The sequence below is a fragment of the Protobothrops mucrosquamatus genome, unplaced genomic scaffold (genome assembly GCF_001527695.2).
Source record: "Protobothrops mucrosquamatus isolate PMUCROS unplaced genomic scaffold, P.Mucros_1.0 scaffold239, whole genome shotgun sequence".
In the NCBI taxonomy this organism is placed as follows: domain Eukaryota; kingdom Metazoa; phylum Chordata; class Lepidosauria; order Squamata; family Viperidae; genus Protobothrops; species Protobothrops mucrosquamatus.
Window position 1 is genome coordinate 241,519 of NW_015386589.1, and position 24,310 is coordinate 265,828.

The 24,310-nt window shown below is 38.7% G+C and overlaps 1 protein-coding gene across 1 annotated transcript; it reads right to left on the reverse strand.

The window, feature by feature from the left end:
* Nucleotides 1–7,900: 7,900 nt before the first annotated feature.
* Nucleotides 7,901–23,885, reverse strand: LOC107286050 (RING finger protein 112). The gene is made up of 13 exons (XM_029283811.1): nt 23,821–23,885; nt 22,053–22,350; nt 20,378–20,593; nt 19,657–19,794; nt 18,222–18,326; nt 18,076–18,126; nt 15,823–15,879; nt 14,210–14,296; nt 13,939–14,065; nt 12,959–13,089; nt 10,910–10,963; nt 10,064–10,135; nt 7,901–8,640 (listed from the first exon to the last, which is right to left on the reverse strand). The coding sequence occupies exons 1-13, from the start codon at nt 23,844–23,846 to the stop codon at nt 8,107–8,109; spliced, it is 1,896 nt and encodes a 631-aa protein (XP_029139644.1). The 5' UTR covers nt 23,847–23,885; the 3' UTR covers nt 7,901–8,106.
* Between the last annotated feature and the right edge of the window lie 425 nt (nt 23,886–24,310).

Sequence of the window (24,310 nt, forward strand, 5' to 3'; positions counted from 1 at the left end):
CCTGGCCCGTTTCCTAGGCGACCCTGCCCGAGCAAGAAGCGGCAGAGAATCCAGAGGCTCTCACGCCGGCGCCCTCAAAGCCAAACGCGCGCGGCTTCTCAGAGCAAAAGCTGAAGGCGGAGAAGAGGACGCTGGCCAACATGCTGCCGTTCGGGCGCCAATCAGCAGGCGGACTGGAGCAGAGGAGGGTGGGGTTTCCTGTTCTCTAAAGGGGCGGTCCTAGGGTTTGACGAGGGCGTGGCCAGGTTTGGGTGGGGGCGTGGCCAGGGGAGGGAGGTGAGTTCCACCACCTTTTCTCTGAGAAAAAAAGCCCTGCTGACTAATATCATTTATTAAAAGGCATAGCTTTCATGAGCTGCAATTCACTTCATTAGAGGCATGAGTGGCTAAACTCATGAAGGATTTTAATTGGGGGGGGGGATTGTGCTGATGCAGATTACACATGAGAAAGATTACAAATACAGATAGCCTTCAGTGCATTGGAAACTATAATGTCCTAGTTTTGAGGACAGATAGTACCTTTCACATTTTTTAATGTAACTGCCACAAAATCCAGCCAACATACTTGATGATCAAGGATTCTAAGAGTCTAAAATATTTGGAAGATTCTGAGTTTAATTGTTCTCTGAGCTACTGTTTCAGGAGAACAAACTAGAGAGATGATCCGTAAGTAGGAGAGTGCTATACTTCAGAAAGAATAGCTGGGAATTCAAACCCAACAGGTGATGGCATCTAGATTAATTTTTCTAGGCTTCAAAACAAAGCAAGGCCAGGATCAGTGAGTTTTTGGGTGGAAGAATAATAGGAAATACCAAAACTAGTCTGAGAAATTTAAAAACAAACAAACAGAAGAAGACACTGGCAAACCACTTCATTAACAAAAATACACAGTGTACCCATGGAATAACATTGAGGTCAACTCAAAGGATGCTACCATTTATAAAATGATATAGGCTATGAATAATTTTGAGGGAGAGATGCAAGAGGAAGATGGGGAAAACAGCCCTCTTTCAACAGAGGGGGAGGGATAGGACATCATCTATCTCCAGTCTACAACACAGTCCCTTTCAGCAGTTCCAAGAAGCCTCCACACCCATTTGCACTACTCAGGTGACCTTGAGTACCCAGATAAACCTCCAAGAGGCCTCAACAACTCTCCAAAAGAATGTAAATGACCAGCTGTCTGCAAGGAATATAAATCCTTCCATTTTCTACCATCTAGTCAAGAGCTGAAAAGCTTCTTGGATGAGAAGTGAAATGTCTTCAAAGAGAAACAAGGAAGTCCAGTTGCCTCTTGAAAAAGCACCTTTGGGACAACCGTGACCTGGATGAGTGAGAATCTCCATAGACATGGGGATATATAGTATCTGTGTGAGTAAAGAAAAGCTTGGTGGGATCTAAGAAACCACAAAAGATAAGAAAAAAGAGAGTTAAAATAGGATGAACAATACACTTTTTCAAATGACAGTCAAATGTGGACTAGAAACCTATAATCCATCCTATAGCTCTGCATATATACAGGAAGCCCTTGACTTACAACTATTTGTTTAGTGACAATTTGAAGTTACAACAGCCCTGAAATATAATGATTTACAACAGGTCCTCACACTTACAACTTCACAACATCCCCTTGACCACGTGATCAAAATTCAGGTTGCTTGGCAACTGGCATTTATTTACAATGAATCCAACTTCCTGGAGGTCACATGATTGCCATTTGTCATTTTCCCAGCCAGCTTCTGCCAAGCAAAGTCAACGGGGAAAGCCAAATTTGTGTAATAACTGTGTGAGTCATCTAACAACTGCAGTGATTTGCTTAACAACTGTGGCAAAAACATTGTAAAATCAGGTGCAACTCACTTAACAACTGCCTTGCTAAGCAAAGAAATTCTGGCCCCGATTGTGATCATAATTTGAGGGCTGCCTCAAAACCCACAAACATGCTCTCTCTCTCTCTCTCTCTCTCTCTCTCACACACACACACGAATTAATATATGTCTAAGAACTGTAATGCCCTTTTCCAGACAGCTGAAAAATGATTAACATAAGCATTGCAATAGTAACATCCAGTGACTGCATCGTAAAGAAATACTGTATAAATAAAGTATAATAAAGTACTGTAACAAAAACAATAACATAAAGTAATAAAAAGTGAATATCTGCATAGAATATAATGTACAATAAATACTTGATCATTGTTGTAAAAAAAAGATCTGGGGGACAAAGAAAAATAAAACAGGGTTAGAACATTACATGAATTCAGGAAAAACGTGAAGGCTTCTGTGAAATATCTTAAATAACCTGATTTGGATAAGAAAGCTTTAGGTGGGGAAAGCAAGGTTAGCAATAGGCATCAGGCCTCATGGGGTTTGTGTTAATTTTGGGCCTGCTGAGAGAGATGAAAGGCACCCATTAGTTGCATCAATCTGCTAATAACTGGATAAAAGAAGGAAGGCGACCATGTTTCATTCTTCTGAGTGTGTAGCAACAGGGCTCAAACCAGGCCTCATTATAACTGAATGTAGGACTAACACTCCCCATGAAATTCAGAGTTGCCAGCTTGATTTTGATTCTACCCACTGACTAGAAGCAGACTAGACAGTAGAATTACCTTACCAGAGAGGTGGTAGGTTCATCTTTGCTTAATATGTACAAATTGCAGCTTCCATTTGTCTGGAAGCTTTTAAATAGGACGCCTGCACTGAGCAGGGGATTCAAACTTCCAATTCTGGCTTTTTATAAAATCATTTATAGTTATAATATTTTTTTAGTTCTACAAAAGTCCTTGATTTGTTATATTGTTTTTGGTGGGAACCCCTCCCTACAATCCTCCTCTTCCTCCTAGGTTTCTGCTTTCATTCCAGGCAAACGAATTAAGTGATCTAAATTCTTTTTAGATTCCACCGATTAAAACAGAGAATTTATAACACCAATGCTCCCCCTAGTGGTAGAATGTAACAATGCTCTCTTTTATTTCGAATTTATGTTAATAAGGACATTCAAGTAAAGAAGAACATGTCATAAACATAAAGGATTATAATGGAAAGAGAGATTCTTGCCTTCTGTGGGACCCTCAGTTTCCTCACTAACTTCTTGCCAGGGAAGGGCATCAATCTATTGCCGCTTTTAAGGGTCTCTGGAGCTCCTGAATCCCAGCAAGTTAATGAAGTTGAATGGACCAATAGAGGGAACAATGTGCAGCCATTGTAAAACCATCGCCCAGAGAGAAGATGGACTCCAGAATCAACTTCCAGTTCTGAACACAGAATATCAGCTTTTTATGCTTTCTGTAACAAGTTTATCTGGATGATGTTATGGGGCAGACCTGGGCATTTTATGGCTTCTGAGCCACATCCAGTCCTGGCTATTTCTTCTAGCCTGTATGAAGTAAATCGGAAATTAGAAATCAAATGTAAATAAATGGACCACAGGGAGCAAAAGAAGAAGCCGAGTTGAATCTGGCTTGTGCAGTCACAATGCACTCCTTTAGTCGGCTGGCAGCTGCAGGATGACAAGGAGAGACCTGTGCAACACTCCCGTCTCACCTAAAGCAGCCCGAGGAGCTGAGGTGATGGAGTTTGAGGACATCAGACATTGATTTGGTCCTCCAGAACAGTCCCAGTTTCTCAGGTGGCCCCTTGGGAAAATTAATTGCCCATCCCTGTCTTGGGAGGTAATTGTCAGTTCTGCCATCTTTAGCTTAGTGCCTCACTGGCATCCTGCGATCAAAGGCTATAGGAAGGGACATGGGAGGGGGACATATGGGCAATAAATCTGTGTGGGGATGTGAAGGAAAATAGGGAGGGGGGATAACAGTTTGACAAAGACCAGGGAAGCATGGAACCAGTTTGTGCCAGCACTCAAGGCCACATACCCTGAGAATGGAATGTAGACTGCCCCAAATATCTCAGTGTTTCTCAAAACAATTATGCAGCTCTTCATTGGCTGAAGATGAACTGGTTATGGGGAGAGGGATGGGCTGGGGAAAAAAAAGAAATGTAACTTTTTGTGCAGGAAACTTAGTTCTAGCCTGACTTTTCTGCAGCCAGCAATCTTTAGTAAAAGAACCTATTACTTCACCGAAACGAAGTCAAGGGTCTTTCTTTCCTAAGAGACCTGACTGGGGCAGTAATTCTGTCCTCTATAGAAGGGGTCCCCAACCTATGGTCTGCGACCCAGGACCAGGCTGCAGGCTCTTGGCCAGTGGGCCACGGAAATGGCTGGGTAGTGTGTGCACGCGTGGGTGCTCATTCCCCAATTGCGCTAGGGCCTGCGGCCCCGTTTGTGCATGCACGCAGGCATGAATGGGGATGCTAGTGTTGGGCAGGTGAATGGGCCACTAGCTGCCATGGGGTGTGTGCAGTGCATGCCACATATGCGAACAGGGCTGCTAGTGCCACGCCAGTGTGTGTGGCCCTATGTGTGTGTGCGCACACATCAATTTTGAAGCTGCTCCCCTTTCCTCCGGTTCTTGAGCCCGGAAAAGTTGGAGACCTGCTCTACAGTATCCATACGTAGCTGGGACGATCCAGTCACTCACAAGAGGATGTGACATTGCAACAGAGAGATGAGAGGAACTCCATTCCCATTGTTTTACTCGCAGTGCATGTCCACTGGAAGCATGAGAGCAACCATACCTGATATACCGTCTGCAAATCCTGCCAAAGGTGATCTAGAAACAAAACTGTACATATGGCAGCAAAGGTAAAGGGCTGATTCTCCCAATGAAAAGAACCTGTAGAAAAATGTTTGTCACCCCCTTAACCTTGAGCTGTTATGGGAAGTACATCTGGCTTGTCTGCTGCATACTGATATCCTTCTCAGCTAAGGAAATTCTGGTGAGGGCCTAAGAACTGTGGCTCTAGAAAAGGAGGGCCTATTAACCTGCTAACAAATAATTAGAAGCTTCTGTAAACGTTGGTCTTTGTGTCTTTGCTAGACCTAGTCTTTAGCAATTAACTGACATCTTCTTTAACATCTGTTAGCAAAGAGCTAAGGAGAATGATCACAAATACTGTCAGTCTAAATGGCAGGATGTGGTTTTGTAATTGCGCTAAAGAAATTTGCAAATGGGCCCATTACTAGAACAAGGAAAGGTAACATGACATGTAGATTAGCTGTGTTTAAAAATGTCCAGGCAAAGATCCAAAGGTAAAAGTTTGTCATCAGCCTGTTAAAAGAGAGCTTAGGTAATTAAGTGCAAACCCATCCACCCCACCCCATGCTTATTATGGAATATTACTCTAAATTGGCATTAAGAAATCAGAAACAAATAATGAAAGATCAGGAAATTCTGGGTTATATGTGGTTTTATGGTATAAAAAGAGCTTGTTGAATTTCAGCAGGGGTGCTTGATTTGGACTTGGGCCCCAAGACTATCTCTTTTTATTTCTGCACAGAACTAAAATGTTGAAACCCACTTTCCTCAACTCTGTGTGATTTATTGGCTTATTGGACTAGGTAAAATGAATACTGGCATTCATCCTCCTGTGAAGCTTTTAAGTAGGATCAGCCCTCACACTGGAAGATCCTGGACAAAATAGAATTATAGAACCGTAGGGTTGTATGAGATCTTTTAGTTCAAGCCCCACCAGTGTCAGAAATCCTCACATCTCTCCAAACAAATAGCTGCCCAATCCTCCAATTTCAGAGCATCCATGCATCTGCAAAGCAATTTTCCTCATTCTTCAACAGAGCTTCTCTTATTTTGTATTTATGTGAATGATTCTTTTTATTTCTTTCTACTTCTACTGAAGTGTCCAAGACATCACATTGGGTTAGGATGGTAATATTATAATGACACCAGAGACTGTGAGACCATTTTTTTTGAGGAACATGAGATGCTTTTAATACACTGATTGAACACACCTAGAGAGAAAAAATGGTCATCCTGAATAGAAATTCAGAAAGATGCTAGGGACCCGCTCCTTGAATAATCAGGTGCTTGAAAGGACCTCAGTTAAACTGTGCTATAACAAACTACCTTGGTTTGCTTCTGGTATCCAGGCGAGCTGAGAGAAACTTTGTTTAAAGCAACAGAACCCAGTAAAGGAAGAAGTGGGTAGAAATTGAATTATCTTTCCTTTCTGGAAAAAAATGAAGTCCCTCTACTCATTTCCCCATCCTGTTTCCTATAACACAATATAAAGAACAAACAAACAAACAGAATCATGTATTTGATTGATGTCGTTTGGAAATTCCAGTTCTATCAGAGACCTAGGATTTATTTATTAAACAAATTTATATAGCTGTCTATCTAATGCAAAATGATCTGGATAGTATAGAATAAGTATATGAAATCAATACAAATATAAAAACAAGTCTTTATAAATATAAAACACTAACATTAAAAGTTTTTTTTATTATTATTCTGGTAATGTTATATGATGCAGTATATCATAAGCTCAACAAGGAGCTTTTTTGGTAAATGTGCAGCTTGTTATTTATTGTAAAAATGTTTAGTTTGTTTGTTATCTATTATCAGTTACCATCATCATCAACTATCTATTATAGCAGTACAACTTAAAAACATGTAACCACAAAGGACATCCTATGATCCTCAGAACCCAGCATTTCATCTCTCTCCCAAATACATTCCAGAAACCTTTAAAGTTCCCAGAAAATTTATTGGAAAGGTATGTCTTGGAGAAGGTATTTGCAAAAGAGGTTGTTGCCACTGAGAAGGCTTAGGATCCATGACATGATATTCTCTTAGTAAAAGGACCTTTAACATGCCTTGTCTCCCTGTTCTCTCTGGACCAGCAGAATTGACTTGATCTCAGCCACCTGCTGAGCCATGTGCTGCCTTTAAGGTGACCATCAGAACCTTGAATTTATTTATATATCATATTTGCAAACAGCCCATCTCTCTCATAGAGGGACTCTGGGCAGTATATAAATAGATATAAAATCATAAAAACTATATTATAATAAAAAGGATTAAAAACAGGAAAATTCTGTTAAACTTAAAAGTTCAAGTTCAAGATTAAAAAGGCAAGAAAAGTCTTTGGTGCACTAGCCAGCCCCATGGCTATGTGCTCCTCTGTGGGCCCCAACCAGGTCAACACAACCAGGTCTTCAAGCATTTATGAAAAGCCAGGAGAGGGGGGGGGTGCCTCACCTCTGGGGGGAAAATGTCCAAAGAGTGCGGGCAGTGGCAGAGAAAGCTCTCTTCCTTGAGCCCACCAGTCAAAATTCTTAACTAATGGTTCTGTAGCATTACCTTCTCTGCCTTACCAAGTGGGACAGGTTGCTGTAATGGGGTAAATCCAGTTCCACAGGTAATCTGGCCTTATAGGCCTTGTAGGATTTTAAAAGTCATAACCAGCACCTTGAATTGGATCTGGAAATAAACCAACACCCAATGCAACTCACACAGCTGAAGAGTCTGAAGAATTTTCAATGGTTGCCCCATGTAGAGGGCATTGCAATAATCCAGACAGGAGATGGGGGGGATGAATGATGAAATGAAGGGTGTCCCTATTCAGGAAGGGGTATAACTGAGACACAACATAAACTGCACCTTTAACTGTACCTGCTACTACAACTTGATGCAGCTCTATCTGGGAGGTGTTACAATCTTTCTGCAAAAGGTGAAGGATCCTGTGATAAATTTTGAGATGACAAGGCCCACTTTAAATTCTTTTATATTTTGATCCAAAGCAGACTAATGCAGAATGGATATCATTAAGTAGCTCCATGTCTACAGCTAATGCTATGGATATAATTTTCGCTTTTCCTTTATTCTATATCTCAAAATAGATGCTAGAGCAGGGGAAACTTGGTACTGTGAAAAGAGTAGTAATTCATTGGGGCCTGCCTCCCCTCCCCCAAATGGGAGGGAGAGATACAGAGGAAATAATTATTCTTTTAATTGCCACTGAATGAAGCATTTGTCTTTGTCTTTTATTGACACTAGCAAGTCCAAATCTTTGTGCTGGAACTATGCTATTTTATAACTATCCCAGAATGGAAGTGACTAATTCTTCATAGTTCTTGGGACAAAGGAGTGAACATGAGACTAGACTCCTGGGATTTATATCTTTATAACAGGTATTTGTTCTTTGGTGAAGGAAGTAGGGGCTCCAATTCTTAAGATGCACCTAATCAGCTAATAAGACTCTTCTCATCTGACACATTCTCCTCTTCTTCTTTTTCTTCTTCAGTCTTATTATCATCTTTAGCCTCATTCTTGGCTTTGTTGCTCTTAGCATTCCCTAAGTGGCTCCCCACACCAGCTCCCACTCCTCCTCCCACAAGTCCAAATGTGCCTGCCCCGGCCACAGTCCCAATCGCAAAAGTAGCACCAGTGCCCAGCACAATGGCTTCTCCTGCCAACAAGGCTGCTGCTATACCAGCTCCAACAGCCCCACCAGCTAACCCCACAGCACCTACCCCAATGGCTACCCCAGCTTTGATCGCACTGGATTTGAAACGACGGTTGTAATCTTCCATGAAATCATTAGCTTCACACTTGAGGTATGACTCCAGACATAATAAAAATTCGGTCCGATGTGGCTCGTCACCCTGAAATGAATCTCGGAACTGTTGGAGCAGCTTCTCTTGCTTCTCCTTTAAGCGCCTAGTCATCGAATTTGGGGGCACTCGTAGGCTTGCCCACACTGAGCGTGAGAATTTTTCCTAAGATTGGACAAAAGGGTGGTAGGTTATAGAAACAGATGTGGAAAAGGGAGAAGACTGTAAATATTAATCACCTCATTATTCATAATAATGTCACTTCCTATTATTCCACTGTTTATCATATATTTAATCTGCCCTTGTGTCTAAGACACCAGATTTTATATTCTCCATTTTATATTCCCAATAGCTAAATGTCTATGGAGATTCTCAGTCATTCAGGTCATGGTTGTCCCAAAGATGTTTTTTTCAAGATATAAATCCTTCCATTCCCTACCATCCAGTCATTGCTGAAGAAGCTTCTTGGATGAGAAGCGAAATGTCTTCAAAGAAAAACAAGGAAGTCCAGTTGCCTCTTGACAAAGCACCTTTGGGTATTTCCAATGGCCTTTTGTAGTCAATTAAGGTGACAGAAAGAACCCATACCTGTGTGTGGAGCTGCCAAAATATTTTAACTTGTTTTCTGGATCTAGCAATAGCAATAGCCCTTAGACTTATATATCACTCCATAGTATTTTCCAATACTCTCTGAGAGGTTTACAATGACAGCATATTGCCCCCAAGACTTTGGGTCCTCATTTTACTGACCTCAGAAGGATGGAAGGCTGAGTCAACCTCGAGGCCTGTCAGAATCAAATTCCAGGCTGTGGGCAGAATCAATCTGCAATACTGTATTCTAACCACTGCACCACCAGGGCTCAATTCAAAACACAAGAGGCTTTACTCTTGATCTATCTCAAAGTTTTCATTTGTGGAGCACATTTCACCCAGCCTTAAGTCCATCCTCATATAATGTCAAACAAAAATCATTTTATTTACTTTTTCTGCATTTAAATACTGACCAACACCACTATAGGTAGTCCTCAATTTATGATCATTCATTTAATGACAGTTTAGAGTTACATCAGGATTGAAAAAAGTGATTAACAATTTGTCCTTGAAGTTAAGTGATCATGATTTGTGTGCTCGGTAACCAGCTCACATTTATGACAGTTGCAGTATCCTAGCTAGTTTCCAACAAAGTCAATGGGGGAAACAACTTTGCTTAATTGTGGTGATTTACTTTACAACTGTGGAAAAATTGTTTGTAAAATTGGGTCTGGCCACGCGATAACTTACCTAATGACCACACACTTAGCAACCATAATTTCAGTCCCTGAAGTAGTTGTAAATGAAGAACTATTTGTACTTGAACTTTCAAAGTGCAGCCTTTTGGTTTATATTACACTTCTGATTCTAGTCAACCATACTCTGACCAAATGTCAATCCTTTGCCCTTCCCCACATTCCAATTTAAATTAAATAAACCATAGAAATCTGTTCCATCTCTAACACATTCTAAATATTTGCTTCTTCAAAATCCTCATTTTTTTGCCTTTTAAAAAATTAAAAACTATAATAAAACTGGTCTCTTCCTCTTGACCTACCTGCTTTTGAATGAACTTTTTAAATTTCTTCTGGAACATTTTATTGTTGTTCTGGTTGAAGGTATAGGCCATCTGAGCAGAAAGAAAAAGGAAAGGTTAGCAGATGTGGCTACAAAATTTTTTAATCTTTCATTGAGTTCCCTTACATCCCAGAGGAGACAAGGAAAGGAATAAAGAGAGAAGTATAAAGTTGGATGTATGCATCAGGTTCACCGAAGTCAGCTATTTAGATTTATAACTGCTCCTTTTTAATGGAAATGGTTACAACTGCAGAATCCAATCAATCAGAATAGAGCTGGAAAGTATCTTGTAGGTCATTTAGTCTAAGCCCCTGCTCAAGCAAGAGACCCTACAAATTTGAGACAAGTGGCTGTTCAGTCTCTTCTTAAAAATCTCCAGTGATGAAACATCCACAACTTCTGAAGGCAAGCTGTTCCACTGGTTAATCCATCACTCTCAGAAATTGGATTTCCTGCTATGGTTCTTCAAAGCCATATCTAACAAGCTATTTATGTTAGTCTCATCCCATCTTCCACCTCTACAGAATTCAACAAATGGATGTTCTTCCATCCAAACACTAACTAGGCCCAACCCAATTTAGCTTCAGCAAGATTTTTTTGGTTTTCTTCTTCATGCCCCATTATGTTTATCAGGCCCCATTAATTCCTTGTTGGGAACCCATCAGTCAGTATTAGAATTGTAAGATAAGCTAAGATTAAAACAAAATGAAACAGAAAAGGGTAAAAGCAAATGATTTCTACATAGCTGCCCAGAATGTGGAGCTTGCTCTGAGGGACATTTTCCTTTTTAAAAAAGGATACAGAAGGAAAATGGGAAAGTCAGTACCTCTACGGGTGAGGAAAAACCAGTGTGATATTGTTTCATGAGTTCTGTCAAATCCTAAAAGAAATTTAAAAAAAGGAGGGCTCAACATGTGAAAGTAGATTAACAAATACATGTCTATTCAGAATATCTCCAAATACAGCATGTAGACAATCAACTTATAACCCACCTGCACAGAGATTTCTATTGACAGATCAAAACACAGAAACAGACACGCACAGTATTTTCCCCAATATATGACACACTCTTTTCACATAGAATTTTGGATTAAATGATGCTTTTTCTGAGATGGTTAGAACTTAAAAGTTAATGATTAACACAACAATTGCAATAAAAATATCAAAAGCATAAAGGCATTGAAATGGACCAAAGGCTCGGACTAGGAAACAGGGTTAGAAGTTTTTTTTATACATGATGTAAAGAAGATTAGAAGTCATTTCTTTAATTGTGTTTTTGTTTTTTCTCTTTCTGCCTATATTGTACTTTGCACATTTTTCTTTTTTCTCATCACTCCATTTTATGTTTTCATGTTTATGTTTTAGATATATAGAAATCTTTAATAAAAGTATATATTACCACAAGTAGGTAGTACCACTACTAGTATTGTGATAGTAGATAAGGATGAGGGCCTGAAGAAGGAACTAGAGAGAATGTGGAAAGTAAAGGCCAAAGCGCATATTGTAGTAATAACAGTATGTGGAGTTGTGACTCCTAAGCTGGGACAATGGCTCCAACATAGCTCTCTGTCCAATTAAGTACAATGCTAGGAACAACTAAGATCTTACTCATAACCTTCAAACTCCAAGGCCCCTGGTAGAAAACCCAAGAGTGAGTACAAGGTGAGGAATTTTTTTTAACACACACACATGCATACACACATACACAGGCAAGGAATACATATATCAACTCACTAAATATTCACAAATGTGCTAAGGCAGGGTGGGGGGTGGGCAGGGTGTTATCATACTCTCATTATGATAACATAAGATCTCATTAGGCGTGTGTTAATTTGGACAAACTATGAGCGAACATCAATTGCATCAGTGTGCCATGTCAAGCCAAAGCATATCATGCAATTCCTCCCATTAACAACTGGATGAAAGAAGGGAGGCAACCGTGTTCCTTTCCTCTGAGTCGGTAGTAACAAGTCTCAAACCAAGCCACACCAAAAACTATGGGCACTAACACTCCTCATGAGATTCAGAACTACCAGCTTGATGTGGTAGCTATGTCCACTGGCTACAGAGCCAAGCAACAATGGAATTAAATTACCCTTTGCTTAATGTGTTCAAGTGGTATTTCAACAATCATTTCTCTGGATGTTTTTAATTGGATTTTTAAACTGAGCAGGGATTTTGACTCTGAGTTTCTATGAAATCATGTTTTGAACAGGCAGTGCTGGACTTTTCCTGTTTGCTTGTCAATTTACACATACAATTTTAAGTCCAAACTGCAGATTCCAGGGTCCTCCCTCATATAACCATTTTTCATCTATCCAGAATAGGGCATCTCACAAAGATTGGCTGCTTGAGATAACTCTAACTCATTCCCTCTCATTTCCTCCAGCACCAGCATAGCAGAGTTGCCAATAAAGCAGCAACCTTGACACAGGTGTGAGAGGGAGGAGAGGAGATGTATGTTTTTACAGCTATGCCTCCATCAGCAGCAAAAAGAGAAGTTGTTTTTCCTTTGGAAAGAGTGGCCAGTTCTGAGAACAAATGTAAAGAAGCACAGCAAGGAAAAGGACAACTTAGAAAAGTGAAACTGCTCCATCTGCTGGCTGTTAAAAGTGACAACACAGAAGAAAAACTAGAAATCTCAGAGACGGGAAAAGAGTCAGAATAGATAATGTAAGAAGACATTGATGTTTGGTAGATAGTAGTTAGGGAATTAGGGAATTCTGGAACTTGAAGTCCACACATCTTAAAGTTCCTAACATTGAGAAATAGCTCAAGAAATTGATCTCTTTTGGATATAATAGAAATCTCTATATGCCAAACACAAATTCAAAGGCGTAGGTTGCTTACGTCATTTGATTCCCATAACTCTCACCTTTATCTTATCAGCAAGTTCTGTCCCGGTGAGAGGTTTGCTCTCCTGATTTCTCTGTACATGCATTCCAGCTGATCTGGCAACATGATTCCCATAATCCTTCAGGAATTCTCTAAAATCCTCATCCATACCTGCAAGAAACAATTCAACTGTTCTGGCGAACACACATATATTTTTTTTACCCTTTCTGGAGATCATAGTTGAAAATATCTGAATGCAACCTGATTTAGTCCAAGACTCCAGAATGCAAAAGAGTGTTGTATTTGGCCTTAAAAGGGAACAATCCTACCTAAAAACAGTTTCTATGTTTGTCTATATGCAGTGTGTGTGGATTCTGGTGGTGGGACAAATAAAATTGATTTTAGAATATTATTTACATCTTCAAGACTTAAGCTTTGTGCATGTTTAAGTAATCATATAGGTTTGGAGGAAATGAATGCAGCAAAGGGATTACAAAGTCGATAATATCAATAGTGAGCAGGACTAAAGAAGGGATGTGGAAGAAAAGGCATATTTTGCTAGCAGCAAGACAGATAAAATAGGACAATGCGAAGATTTTGGTGAATTTTGGTCACCAAAATTATTTGTAGGATAAAAAATTATTTCATAAAGAATACTCCGGCACAGTGGATAATCTTATTGGCTTCACTACAGTTATTTTACATTGCCTTTTGAATTCAGAGCAATTTTTAAACCATAATAAGAGGGAAAAAACCAATTCCCTGCTTTGTTTCCCCCATCTCAGTTCCAATTAACAAAACTAAGATTCATAGTTCCATTTCAAGCCATAGAATGAATTGATCTAATTATTATTAAACTCCAACACTGATCATCAGAAAGGAGTTATGGAATTGATGTTCCTCCTTGCAACAGAATGAAGTAATTGTGTTTACTCTTTTCTACAGTTCATACAAATGCTGGATGCATAGACTTGTGGGAGGAACATGAAGAAGGTATAATTGAAAGAAAGAGCTTCTTGCCTGCTATGGTGCCTTCATTTCCCATCACCAATGTCTTGCCAGGGAAGGGCATCAGGTAACAAGAAGTGTCGGTGCTTTTGAATGTTTGCAGGGCTCGTGGATGCCGGTTGGGTTGACCCTCCAGCTTCTGAGGTTAAATGGACAAATAGAAGGGAGAAGATGCAACTATTGTAACACTCTGTTTCTCTGCTTTAGAGGGGAGATGGATTCCTACGGAATCTCTTCATTATCAACTCAGGATATCTTTCTATAATTTCTACAACAGGCTTACCTGAATAGTGTCCTGGAGATAATCTTGTCCCCCCTGGAATCCATAGGTGGGGGGGTAGAACCAGTCACGAACCAAGACATCAAGATGCTGCAACAAAAAAACAAGAGAAGCTGCAGGATTCTGCATTTGCCTTTCCTCCCTCTTATTGTGGTCCCACTACATGTCCACTGGATGCATGGAAAAATAAACTTACTCTGCATGGTAGTAAAGGTGAGTTAGAAAGTAAATTGTACATATGGCAATAAATTTACAGGGCTGATTCAACCATTACAAAGAGCCACAGGAGATATTTTCAGTTTCACCACCTTCTCCTGCCATTTGGCATATCCATCAATGCCGCTAAAACAGGGAGAGTGATGCATACCATTTGGAAGTAGAATCCTTCCCTATTAGAAAAAGACCCTGGATGATGGGTCCTATCTTCTAAGGAAATTCCTCCTTTATCAGATCCTTTCTTATTCTGCAAGGCCCCTCAGTTTATTTACTTATCCTTCCTTCTATTCCCAGTCTATGAAGCTGAGGGGGAGCAAAGCTGTCTTATCACTTGTAGAGGACAGGAGAGAATAAGGAAAAGAATCATGTGAGTTCTCTGCCGAAGTATAGTTCGGACTGTAGCTCCCTTTGAGGCTAGTCCTACTTTTAAATATTGGTTTTCATTTTTTTAAAACCATTTACCCCAGCATATCATAATTATAGTGAAAATAAAGCAGTGCCTCCCCTTACATTCATATTGCTATTCGATTGTTCTTGTTTCTTTATAACACTCTCCCTCCACTTTTTCAGTTTGCAAAGATCAGAATAGATAGGGCTGATAATACTAACACTTGGTGTCCTTTTTTTCTCATTTTGGGTAGATATGACTTTGGGACTTTTAATGGCTTACAATACCTATTGGGAAAAATTATAATCCTGAACAGAGTTTCTTATTTCTGTAAGATGGAACTTGAAACCTCATATACCACAGCAGATTGTCTATTTGTGCTTTGGATGTGAAAAAGCATGAAGAGCATACTTGTTTTGTTTTTTTTTTGGAATTTGTATTTTAACTTTTTGCATATTTTTTTTTAAAGAGAAAGAGCATGAAGGTACCCCATTAAACCTCATTTTGTTGTAGAACTTTCTTACTACCTGGTTAGCTTCTGGCATTCAAACCAGGCAGAGAGAAACTTTCTTAAAGCAACAGGATAGTAAGGGTGTTTACTTGGGAAAAATAAGCCATCCTACTTAACTAACCCCTTTTTTATGGATATGGTGGGAATATTGTGGTCTATCTAATTTTGGACTTTTTGTAAAAAAAGAAAAGAAATTATTGTCCTTTCTAGAGATGAAAAATGGATGCATTATAAAGATAAATAATGCATTTTCAAATAGCAGTGGGTGAAAAAGTTCATTAATATTCACAGTGAAAGAAAAGGAAAGAGAGATGCGAGTACCAGGCAGAAAAAAAACAGAGAGGAAGAGGCGTTTGCTGTGAAGAGGAATTCAGGAACAAAGAGCCTCTTTGACCAAGTGCAAGGGCAACAGTTCTGAGGGAATGATAACAATGGAAGAGGAAAAAAATATATACATGACATGAATGTAAAAAGAAAGAAGGAAAAGATGGGGCTTCTTACCTGAACAGGCTTCAGCTTGAATTGATGGCCCACAGTCTTTGCTATGTATAAAAACATCTGTGGGATAAAAGAAGTGGGTGACTATGAAACCAGGCAACTTAATTTCACCCGAGCTTATTGTCTGTTCACTCAGCAGCAGAGATGAAGAACTAAAACGTGATTTAGGAAATAAGTGAGGACCTCTCTCATTTTGTGATTGTGAGTTATTGTTTTTACTGTTGGCCACCTTGGGTGTCTGATGACAGGAAAGATAAACCTGCACATAAAAATTATATTTTTGATATTATAATGGTTCATTGCACAGCGAGCCAGATGTTTAAATTGGATTCGACATTTTTATCCAAATATTGAATCCTTCCCAAGGACAAGGGATAAGCAGATTTTGTTGTTCGATGGTGTTATTATTATGGTAAGACAAGAATAATACCTACTTAAATTTACACATTTATCTTATGCAAAGATCAGAATAGGTAGGGCTGATAATACTGTATTGTCACTAAAGGAAACTGTACGAACACTTGGTGTCCTTTTTTTCTCATTTTGGGTAGATATGACTTTGGGAGTGACCGATTCCAGAGAATTCAGGACAGTAGACTTAAGTACAGTACTGTATGTAAGCTGGTGGGGGGTATATCTCTTCCCCCCCATTTAAAATGTAATAGTCACTTTAAACTACTTAACCTTTTGCTTTTATACAAAGACAAAGCATTGTTAGTTTTCCATTTAATATTTTTAATGTTATTGAGACAATCAATTTATTCAGATCAATTAAAGAATTTTTAGTTGCATTTGTACAACATGCTAAATTTACGGTAATTACTTGTAAAATTAGAGTGTTTCTTGTGGCATAGCGAATTGCATGAGCCAAGCATCAGAGGTAAGTTAATGATTCAATGAATGTGCAGATTCAGATAATGAGTTAATTTGGTATCTAAGACCAATATGATGTGGGGATCTAGCCTTTGTTCAGTGGTTGCATTCATGGCTGAGTCAACCATGTAAAACTGAAAATTTCCTTACTGGTTTTCCTGAACTATTTGTTTTGATATCTTCATTGTAGATTATAGGAAATGGAAAAGACAGTAGGTCACATATACACACACTGGTGCAGCAGTGATAGGGATCTGATAACTATTAGGTACCCATGTTTTTTCATTGGGACAAAGATTAATCAAGCTGTTGTCAACTGTCCAGTTGGCATTTTCAGAAAAAGAAACTCCTGGGACATGATTTTATCCAAGAGTATAATACTTTACTGAAAATTTACATTGGCACAGAAGAAGCGAAACCAGCTCTGGTTTTCCCACAGAAAGCTTGCTTAGTTAAACAATAGATTCCCTCACCCCTACCCACTGGGTGGTTCACATGGTACAACAGTAATACTTCTTCAGTCCACTTCTCCATTGAGCACCTGCGTTAGTGACCTTGGTATTCTTGCAGGCTCTCAAAGATGCCTCAGTTGCCTAGATACCTTCCCTCCCACTTTTGCATTCCATTCCACAATCTCTACCTTGTTTTTTTTGTCAAGCTATGAGCGAGGGAGAAAATGTAGGTGAAAAGGCAAATCAATCTTGACAGCTTCTTGAGATCAGTTTGCCCTGGCATATCAATATGCCTAATCATCCAACTGAAATGGATTTTCTTGCATCATTTGACATTCCTGTTAATATTTACTCCAGAATGAGACTTGGCAATACTTTGGAAACAATTTGGAAAAGATGCTTTGGAGTATGATCATAGCACCTATCAAAAGTCTTAAAACAGCCACATATTTTCTTATTTTAACTTGGCTTTTCTGTAGCTGCCAAATATCCTGGAAAAAGATACAGGTGCTTTAAAGGGTATTACATTTACTTTTTTTTCATCCTCCTCAGCATCTTCTGTAAGTACTGCAGCATCTGAAGTACTGCAGCATCTGTAAGTACTGCATAACCCTACTACTTATGGAGTCTCTTGCAAGCATTGATTCTGTACTTGTAGTATACTGAAACTGATTTGGACTGTTTGAGTACCACAGCTGGCAGATTCTTGCATCTGAGTCAAGGTAACTAGGTAAAATAGTTTAGGATCTTTCCAATTTGGTTGCCTGAATTAAAGGAATCAAAGGACACCAGAAGTCTGGACTTTAGTTTATGTCCCCTTCTTTTAACTATATTGAGAGAACTTTCTTTTTATATCACCTCTGCCTGGTAATATTGCATTGTCTCCCTGGGACAAGGACCACACTTTTTTAATATTTAGAGCCCAACTCACTTCCATGTATTCCAGGTCTGGGTCCTTCAGTCTGTGGGATAAATTGAGAATCTAAAAGACAATTAAGAAACACAACAAAAATGGGGTAAGTAAGTTATTTTTACAGTCTAGAGGAAAAAAAGGTAATTTGGTTCCTAGAACTCCACCTGATAGGAGCTAAGCAGCATAGAGAAAGCTGAAAACTTGACACCATTGTCCTTGCTTCTCTCTATATCCATTGAGCCTTCGGTGTCAATCAAGAACAAAGCTACCTGAAGATGGAATGGAGAAGAGAAATAAGTGGATACATATAGTGTGAATTCACCCTTTTCATCTGGTTTCTGATTCAATAAATTGTGCAATGTGGATTATTCAATAATCATCTTAGGAATGTTTTCTGTACATAGCTACAGAATTCATTTCTAAAGTATATTAAATGCTCTTAGCAGAGATGGTAAATCTTTTAGATTTCTGTCCTGGTTGAACTACAGTTCCCAACATTCCTGATGTTTTAAAAAATCAAAATGATGATAAACAGAATAAAACCCCCAGAGATAAAACTACTGAAAACAGTCCACACCATCATGACCGAAGTATAGGAAATTAATCACTTTATAATGGAAAAGATAGGCTAGTAGGGTCCAGCCAGCACCTGGTCCATTGATTCATCTAAGTTTGATAAGAGATGCAACCAAAACAAGGCAAGAAAGGAAAATAGTTAGGAAGTGGCAAGAATCACATAAAATATAGCTGAGTACAGCAGCTATTACATGTGGCTGTAAAAAAGCAAGTTTCTACTTTCAAAACACTCTTTCCTCTCCCCACATTGTGGCAAACACAAATTCTACATAATTGGTAAATCTGCTGCCTTTTAGAATCTACATTTCCTGTGCTGAACAGATTTTTTTCTTTTTAAATACAAGCTTCAGCATGCTGTTTAGTGTCTTAGTTCTCCATTATGCTTTTGAAATTTGGTGCTGGAGGAAACTCCTGAAAGTACCATGGACAAGCAAGAAAACAAATGGAATATAACACAAATTAATCCAGTGTTCTCATTTGAAGCACAAATGACCAGATATGACTTCGTACACATTATATGAACCACTAACTCTCTATAGAAGTCTTTAATGATGGGAAAAGTGGAAGGAAAGAGAAGAGGACACTCAACAGCAAGGTGGATAGATACAATTACAACAATGATATGAGCACATTGGAAGATATGAAGCACCAGGTTAGGGACAGATCATTTTGAAGACCAGTATCTATTTGGTTGCCAAGACAAGTCAACATTGATGATGTCAATCAATCAAACAATCAATCCATCCATCCATCAATCAATCATACAGACAACTCAATTAGATCAACCTCCAGCTTGGCCAAGCAACATTGTTTATGGCAAGATCTATGTTTTCTATCATACTATCAACCTTCTGGGTAGCATTAATAAACTCTAGTTTGGGAACTGGTGTGATATGTAGGAGGTGAGAAATGCATTAAATTCAGAAAATTGTTGAAAAATCTGGCACAGGGGCTACAAAGAAGAAGACAAAAGGCAGAAAGAAGAGGGAAATTACTTCTTGGATTGAATTCTCAAACTTTTACCTTTCCATTTTCATCAGAGACCAAAAATGGCTGATTCCATATCCAGATCCCTTTTGTGATGCTCTTAGTTCCTGGATGCCATTCAAAACCTGTCAATGGCTCATCTTCTTGACCCATCCAAGAGTCATCTGTAACAGCCTGCCAGCAAGGAATAAATAAATGAGACAGGAAACATGTAGCTGCTTCAATAGCATGGTTAGTCAAATAACATACATTTTCCAATATATCAAAACATTTCTTGGGCAAGCAACTTTCTCTATTTTTCTCCTTATTTCTGCAAAGTTCATCGATTTGCTTTTTGGTGAAATGCATGTTATTATTTTACTGTTACTTTTTTATTATTTATTCTTTAATAATTTTTTGTGATTTATTTATGGTATAAATCTCCTGGGAGTTTAGAAACTCCTTAAGAAGCATTTGTACTCCACCAGTGAGATACCATGAGATATGAAATACTAGGCTACCTTCAGTGATTATATTCCTTTATTAAGCTGTTACATTTGCTTTTTCAGACAAGGAATGTAGTATGCCTTATTTATTTCTCCTTCTTCTCATATTCTTTAGAAAGTTGAAAAAATGTGCAAAATGCAATGCATATAAACTCATTTTACATGCTTGATTTCTTGAATAAAATTAACACAACACTGTAAGATGATAGGAGGAGTATCATCCAATCCAAATCATTTTAAAACACCAAGAAAATAAATATTCTCAAACTTACCAGATTTTTAAATCTCCGCAGGAGGAAATTGAGCAAGAAGGATTTGCCCTGTCGCTGTTCCCCAATGATGGAAATTAAGCAGACAGGAGTATCTTTCACCTCTTCCTGCTCTAAGCAGGTACTCAGGGCCTCCGCATCCAAGTAAAGATCCCCATTTTCATCCAAACCTACCAGCTGAACTGGCTTCCCCAATACCACTGAAGCTGTTGGCATTTTCTGAAAAGGAAGACAACTAGCTCAAAACAAGCTGTGTACAACTTTCATGGCTACTCAGCCAGAGTCAAGAGAGCCAAGATAGAAGAAACTAGGGCAGCTCAATTGTGATGGCCATGCCAGATTGACAGAAGTGGTAGGGAATGTGCTGTTTGTGAGCTTTTTGGGAAGGGGACTATATAACTTGGAGTGCGAAATGAAGTCAGTTTTCATTGATATATTGTCTTTCAATAGTTCTTTCTCTTCGTAGGGAATGGTTCTCATCAAGAGAGGAAAGGACAGCTTTGCTCAGAGACCTCTATTTTGTGGAGTGGCCCAGGTGATTTTGACATTTATGTGAAACCATTGGAAGTGTCATCCACCACCATAGTCAGGTATCAACAGTAATAATATCATAATCTTACACCAAATAATGGAAGTGCTGATCCAGTAATTCTGTAGAGAGTTGTATTCCCTTATTCAAAATGGCTCACAATATGGGATCCTTCTTGACTTATAACTCTTCTTCAGATAGGTGATAGCTGCAGACAGGTGGACTTTTGAATATTTACATCTGGTACACTAATTTAGCCATTCTTGGGTTGGAAGTCTTGCTCCCATTCATCCATGTCATCTCTTGTCTGGATAACTATAACATGATCTACACTTGATTGCACCTGTAAAGCATTTGGAAGCTAATGCCGCCCTGAGTCCTACGGGAGAAGGGCGGGATATAAATCCAAATATAAATAAAAAATAAAAAATAAAATGTGGCAGCCCTGAGATATCATGAATGATTCATGTTATACTTGGATGTCCACCCAGCTTTGAGAGCTGAACTGGTTGTACCTTGTCTTACAGATGTAGCTGAAGGTTGTGGTTGTCACCTTTATGGTCCTGTGTGGCTCTGAATCTGGTCATCTGCAAGACTGTTTTTTTCTGTATTCATCTGTTTATTGAAACAACTTCAAATCTATCTATCTATCTATCTATCATCTATCTATCTATCTATCTATCTATCTATCTATCTATCTATCTATCTATCATCTATCTATCTATCTATCTATCTATCTATCTATCTATCATCTATCTATCTATCTATCTATCTATCTATCTATCTATCTATCATCTATCTATCTATCTATCTATCTATCTATCTATCTATCTATCTATCTATCTATCTATCTATCTATCTATCTATCTATCTGCAATGTAGGAGATGACCAGGTTGAGACAAGGGAGGGGTCAAATGCATCATCAGTTTGAAGTCACCATACCCTGTAAGAGACCTAAGTCTCCCCTTAAAGTCCATTAATTCTTATCTGGAACCAATTTGTCTTTACCATTAGTAGATCAGATACTTGTATTTAGATAATATGAAATAAACTTGTAGTACTTTTGAACTCTATCCTGGTTTGTGATTTCTTGCACCTGACATACAATGCAGTAAAGTCTTCCTAGTTCTACCTAGATGCAATCTCACCTTGTTGACCTCTTCCAGGTGAGGAAAATGTGAAATTTTTTCCACCAAACTCTTCAGCCGTGCATCTGGTTTCATGCGTTCAGGGCGGCAGAGATGGCGGCATTCAGGGCAATTGTACTCAGACTGTGGAGAATTATTCAAGTGGATAAACAGACAGTCTTGACAGAAATTATGCCCACAATCTATGGAGACAGGATTAATGAAAGACTCCAAACAGATGGAACATTTGATGTCTTCCTGAAGGTCCTGGATCATACCTCCTACAGACTTTGGTGTAGGGACTGTTGATGAGATCGGCCTGAAAGAAGCAAAGAGAAAGAACTGAATCAAACTGTGGGAAGCTCTAGCTTAGCTTCATGTGTTACTGTAGGACCAGAATGCTGTTCAGAAATCCAGAAGCTTCACCTTGAAGGATGAGCATCATAATCTGAAATGGGAAGTGAAGTCCAGCGTTAAAATGACCAAACTATATCATTGTCTGCAGCCCAAGTGCATAGATAGTTCATAGAAATTAAATCTGATTGTTATTTTCCCAGGTCAGAGTCTCGTACTAAACCCATCCTTCATCTGGAGAATGGAGGAGGAGGAGGAGGAGAAGGAGGAGGAGGAGGAGGAGGAAAAGGAGGATGAAAGATTAAAAAGAAAAGAAAAAGGGAATATCAAATGAAGAAAATCAGTGACTCCATCTACTTTGTATGTGGACCCTACAATACCATCTGTTATTTCAGTCTTCTGCTATCGGCTTTACACTGGTCTGTGATCTCTTTTTTGCCTCCAGGGGGTGAAAGTGAAAAGACTGCTTTCCTTACTCCAAAACAATTGCACTAGTACATAGTATTTTGCAGTGCTTTTTTTCTAAAAAAAAAAAAGGTGCCGGAACTCACACACGTCATACAACCCGCCTTGCCTACCCTACAGGGTTCCATCCAAAAAAGATGCCGGAACTCCGTTCTGGGCGTTCTATGAGAAAAAAAGCCCTGGTATTTTGGCTTATTTTTATAATTTTGCATAGCTATTTGTCATAACCCTTTGTGGAAACCGGTTTTTTTCATGGTGGGAAAGTCAGCTTTGCAATGTTCGCTTTTATGGATTAAGTGGAAAAATGGAAACTAAGTGATATGACTACCTTTCTATTATTTTTGTTTGAGAAAATGACTCATCAAAAGTAAACATGCTTAGTGTTTGATAAAGGGAAAAGTGAACTGATAATCAGAGTTAAGTGATAAATAAATAATAGGTGGACTTAGATACCACTGATTTCTGTTTCTAGTTTCTCTTTTAGTTGATCTGAATTCTTAAAGCTGTCATTTATTCTAGAAAAGGCTTACATATTATTTAAAGTTTTTAGACTACATCAATTTCTCACAGAACTGCAAATCAATCGCAAGAGTAAATAAAAACACAGTAATACTAAATAATCAGCAGAAAAATACAAAAGTTGCAATGAATTCTGAAATAACTGGAAACGTTTTGATAAAAACAAACAAATAAATAGCAAAATTTGACTCAAATAGCATAGTTTCTGTCAATAAATAAATAAATAACAAAATATCACAGAATCTTAATTTCATGGTACTCAACCATTTTTTTAAAAAAAATATCTATAATTTGTTGTTACTAAGTTACAATATTTACCAATATTCTAATACAACAAACTGGAATTGGTCATGGTGAAGATTATGAGAAAAGTTAGATCAAGTTATTACATTAATTCTTTCAGTATTATTCCGCCAAATATTTTTCTTTGGAAAATAAAGAGCCAACTCACGGTTTAGCACTATTTGTGTTTCCCATTCTGTGGTGACCAGGATGCTGAGGGATTCCAAACTTCTCCTTCCTAAAACAGAGAAGATCACATTGCTAAGAAGAGGGTCATCTCCCTCTTTTTTCCTTATCCTTTCCTGTATTTATTTATTTTGTATCCGTTTTTATTATTTTTATAAATAAATCAAGGTGACAGAGTATCCATACACCTGTTAGGTGTGTTAGGCTAAGAGAGAGTGACTGGCCCAAAGTCACCCAGCTGACTTTCATAGCTAAGGTTGGGCTTGAACTCGTGGACTCCTGCTTTCTGGCTTGTTGCCTTAACTACTAGACCAAACTGGCTTTTCCTTATCCTTATCTTATCCAGAATCTGAGAAATAAAAATGGGGCAGAGAAAGAAGAAAAAAGAAAAGGGGTCATGAAAGACCAGTCCTTTGACTTTATTTGGGATGGAAGGAATAAAAAGAACCCTTTGTGCAAAAGAATGCAAAAAT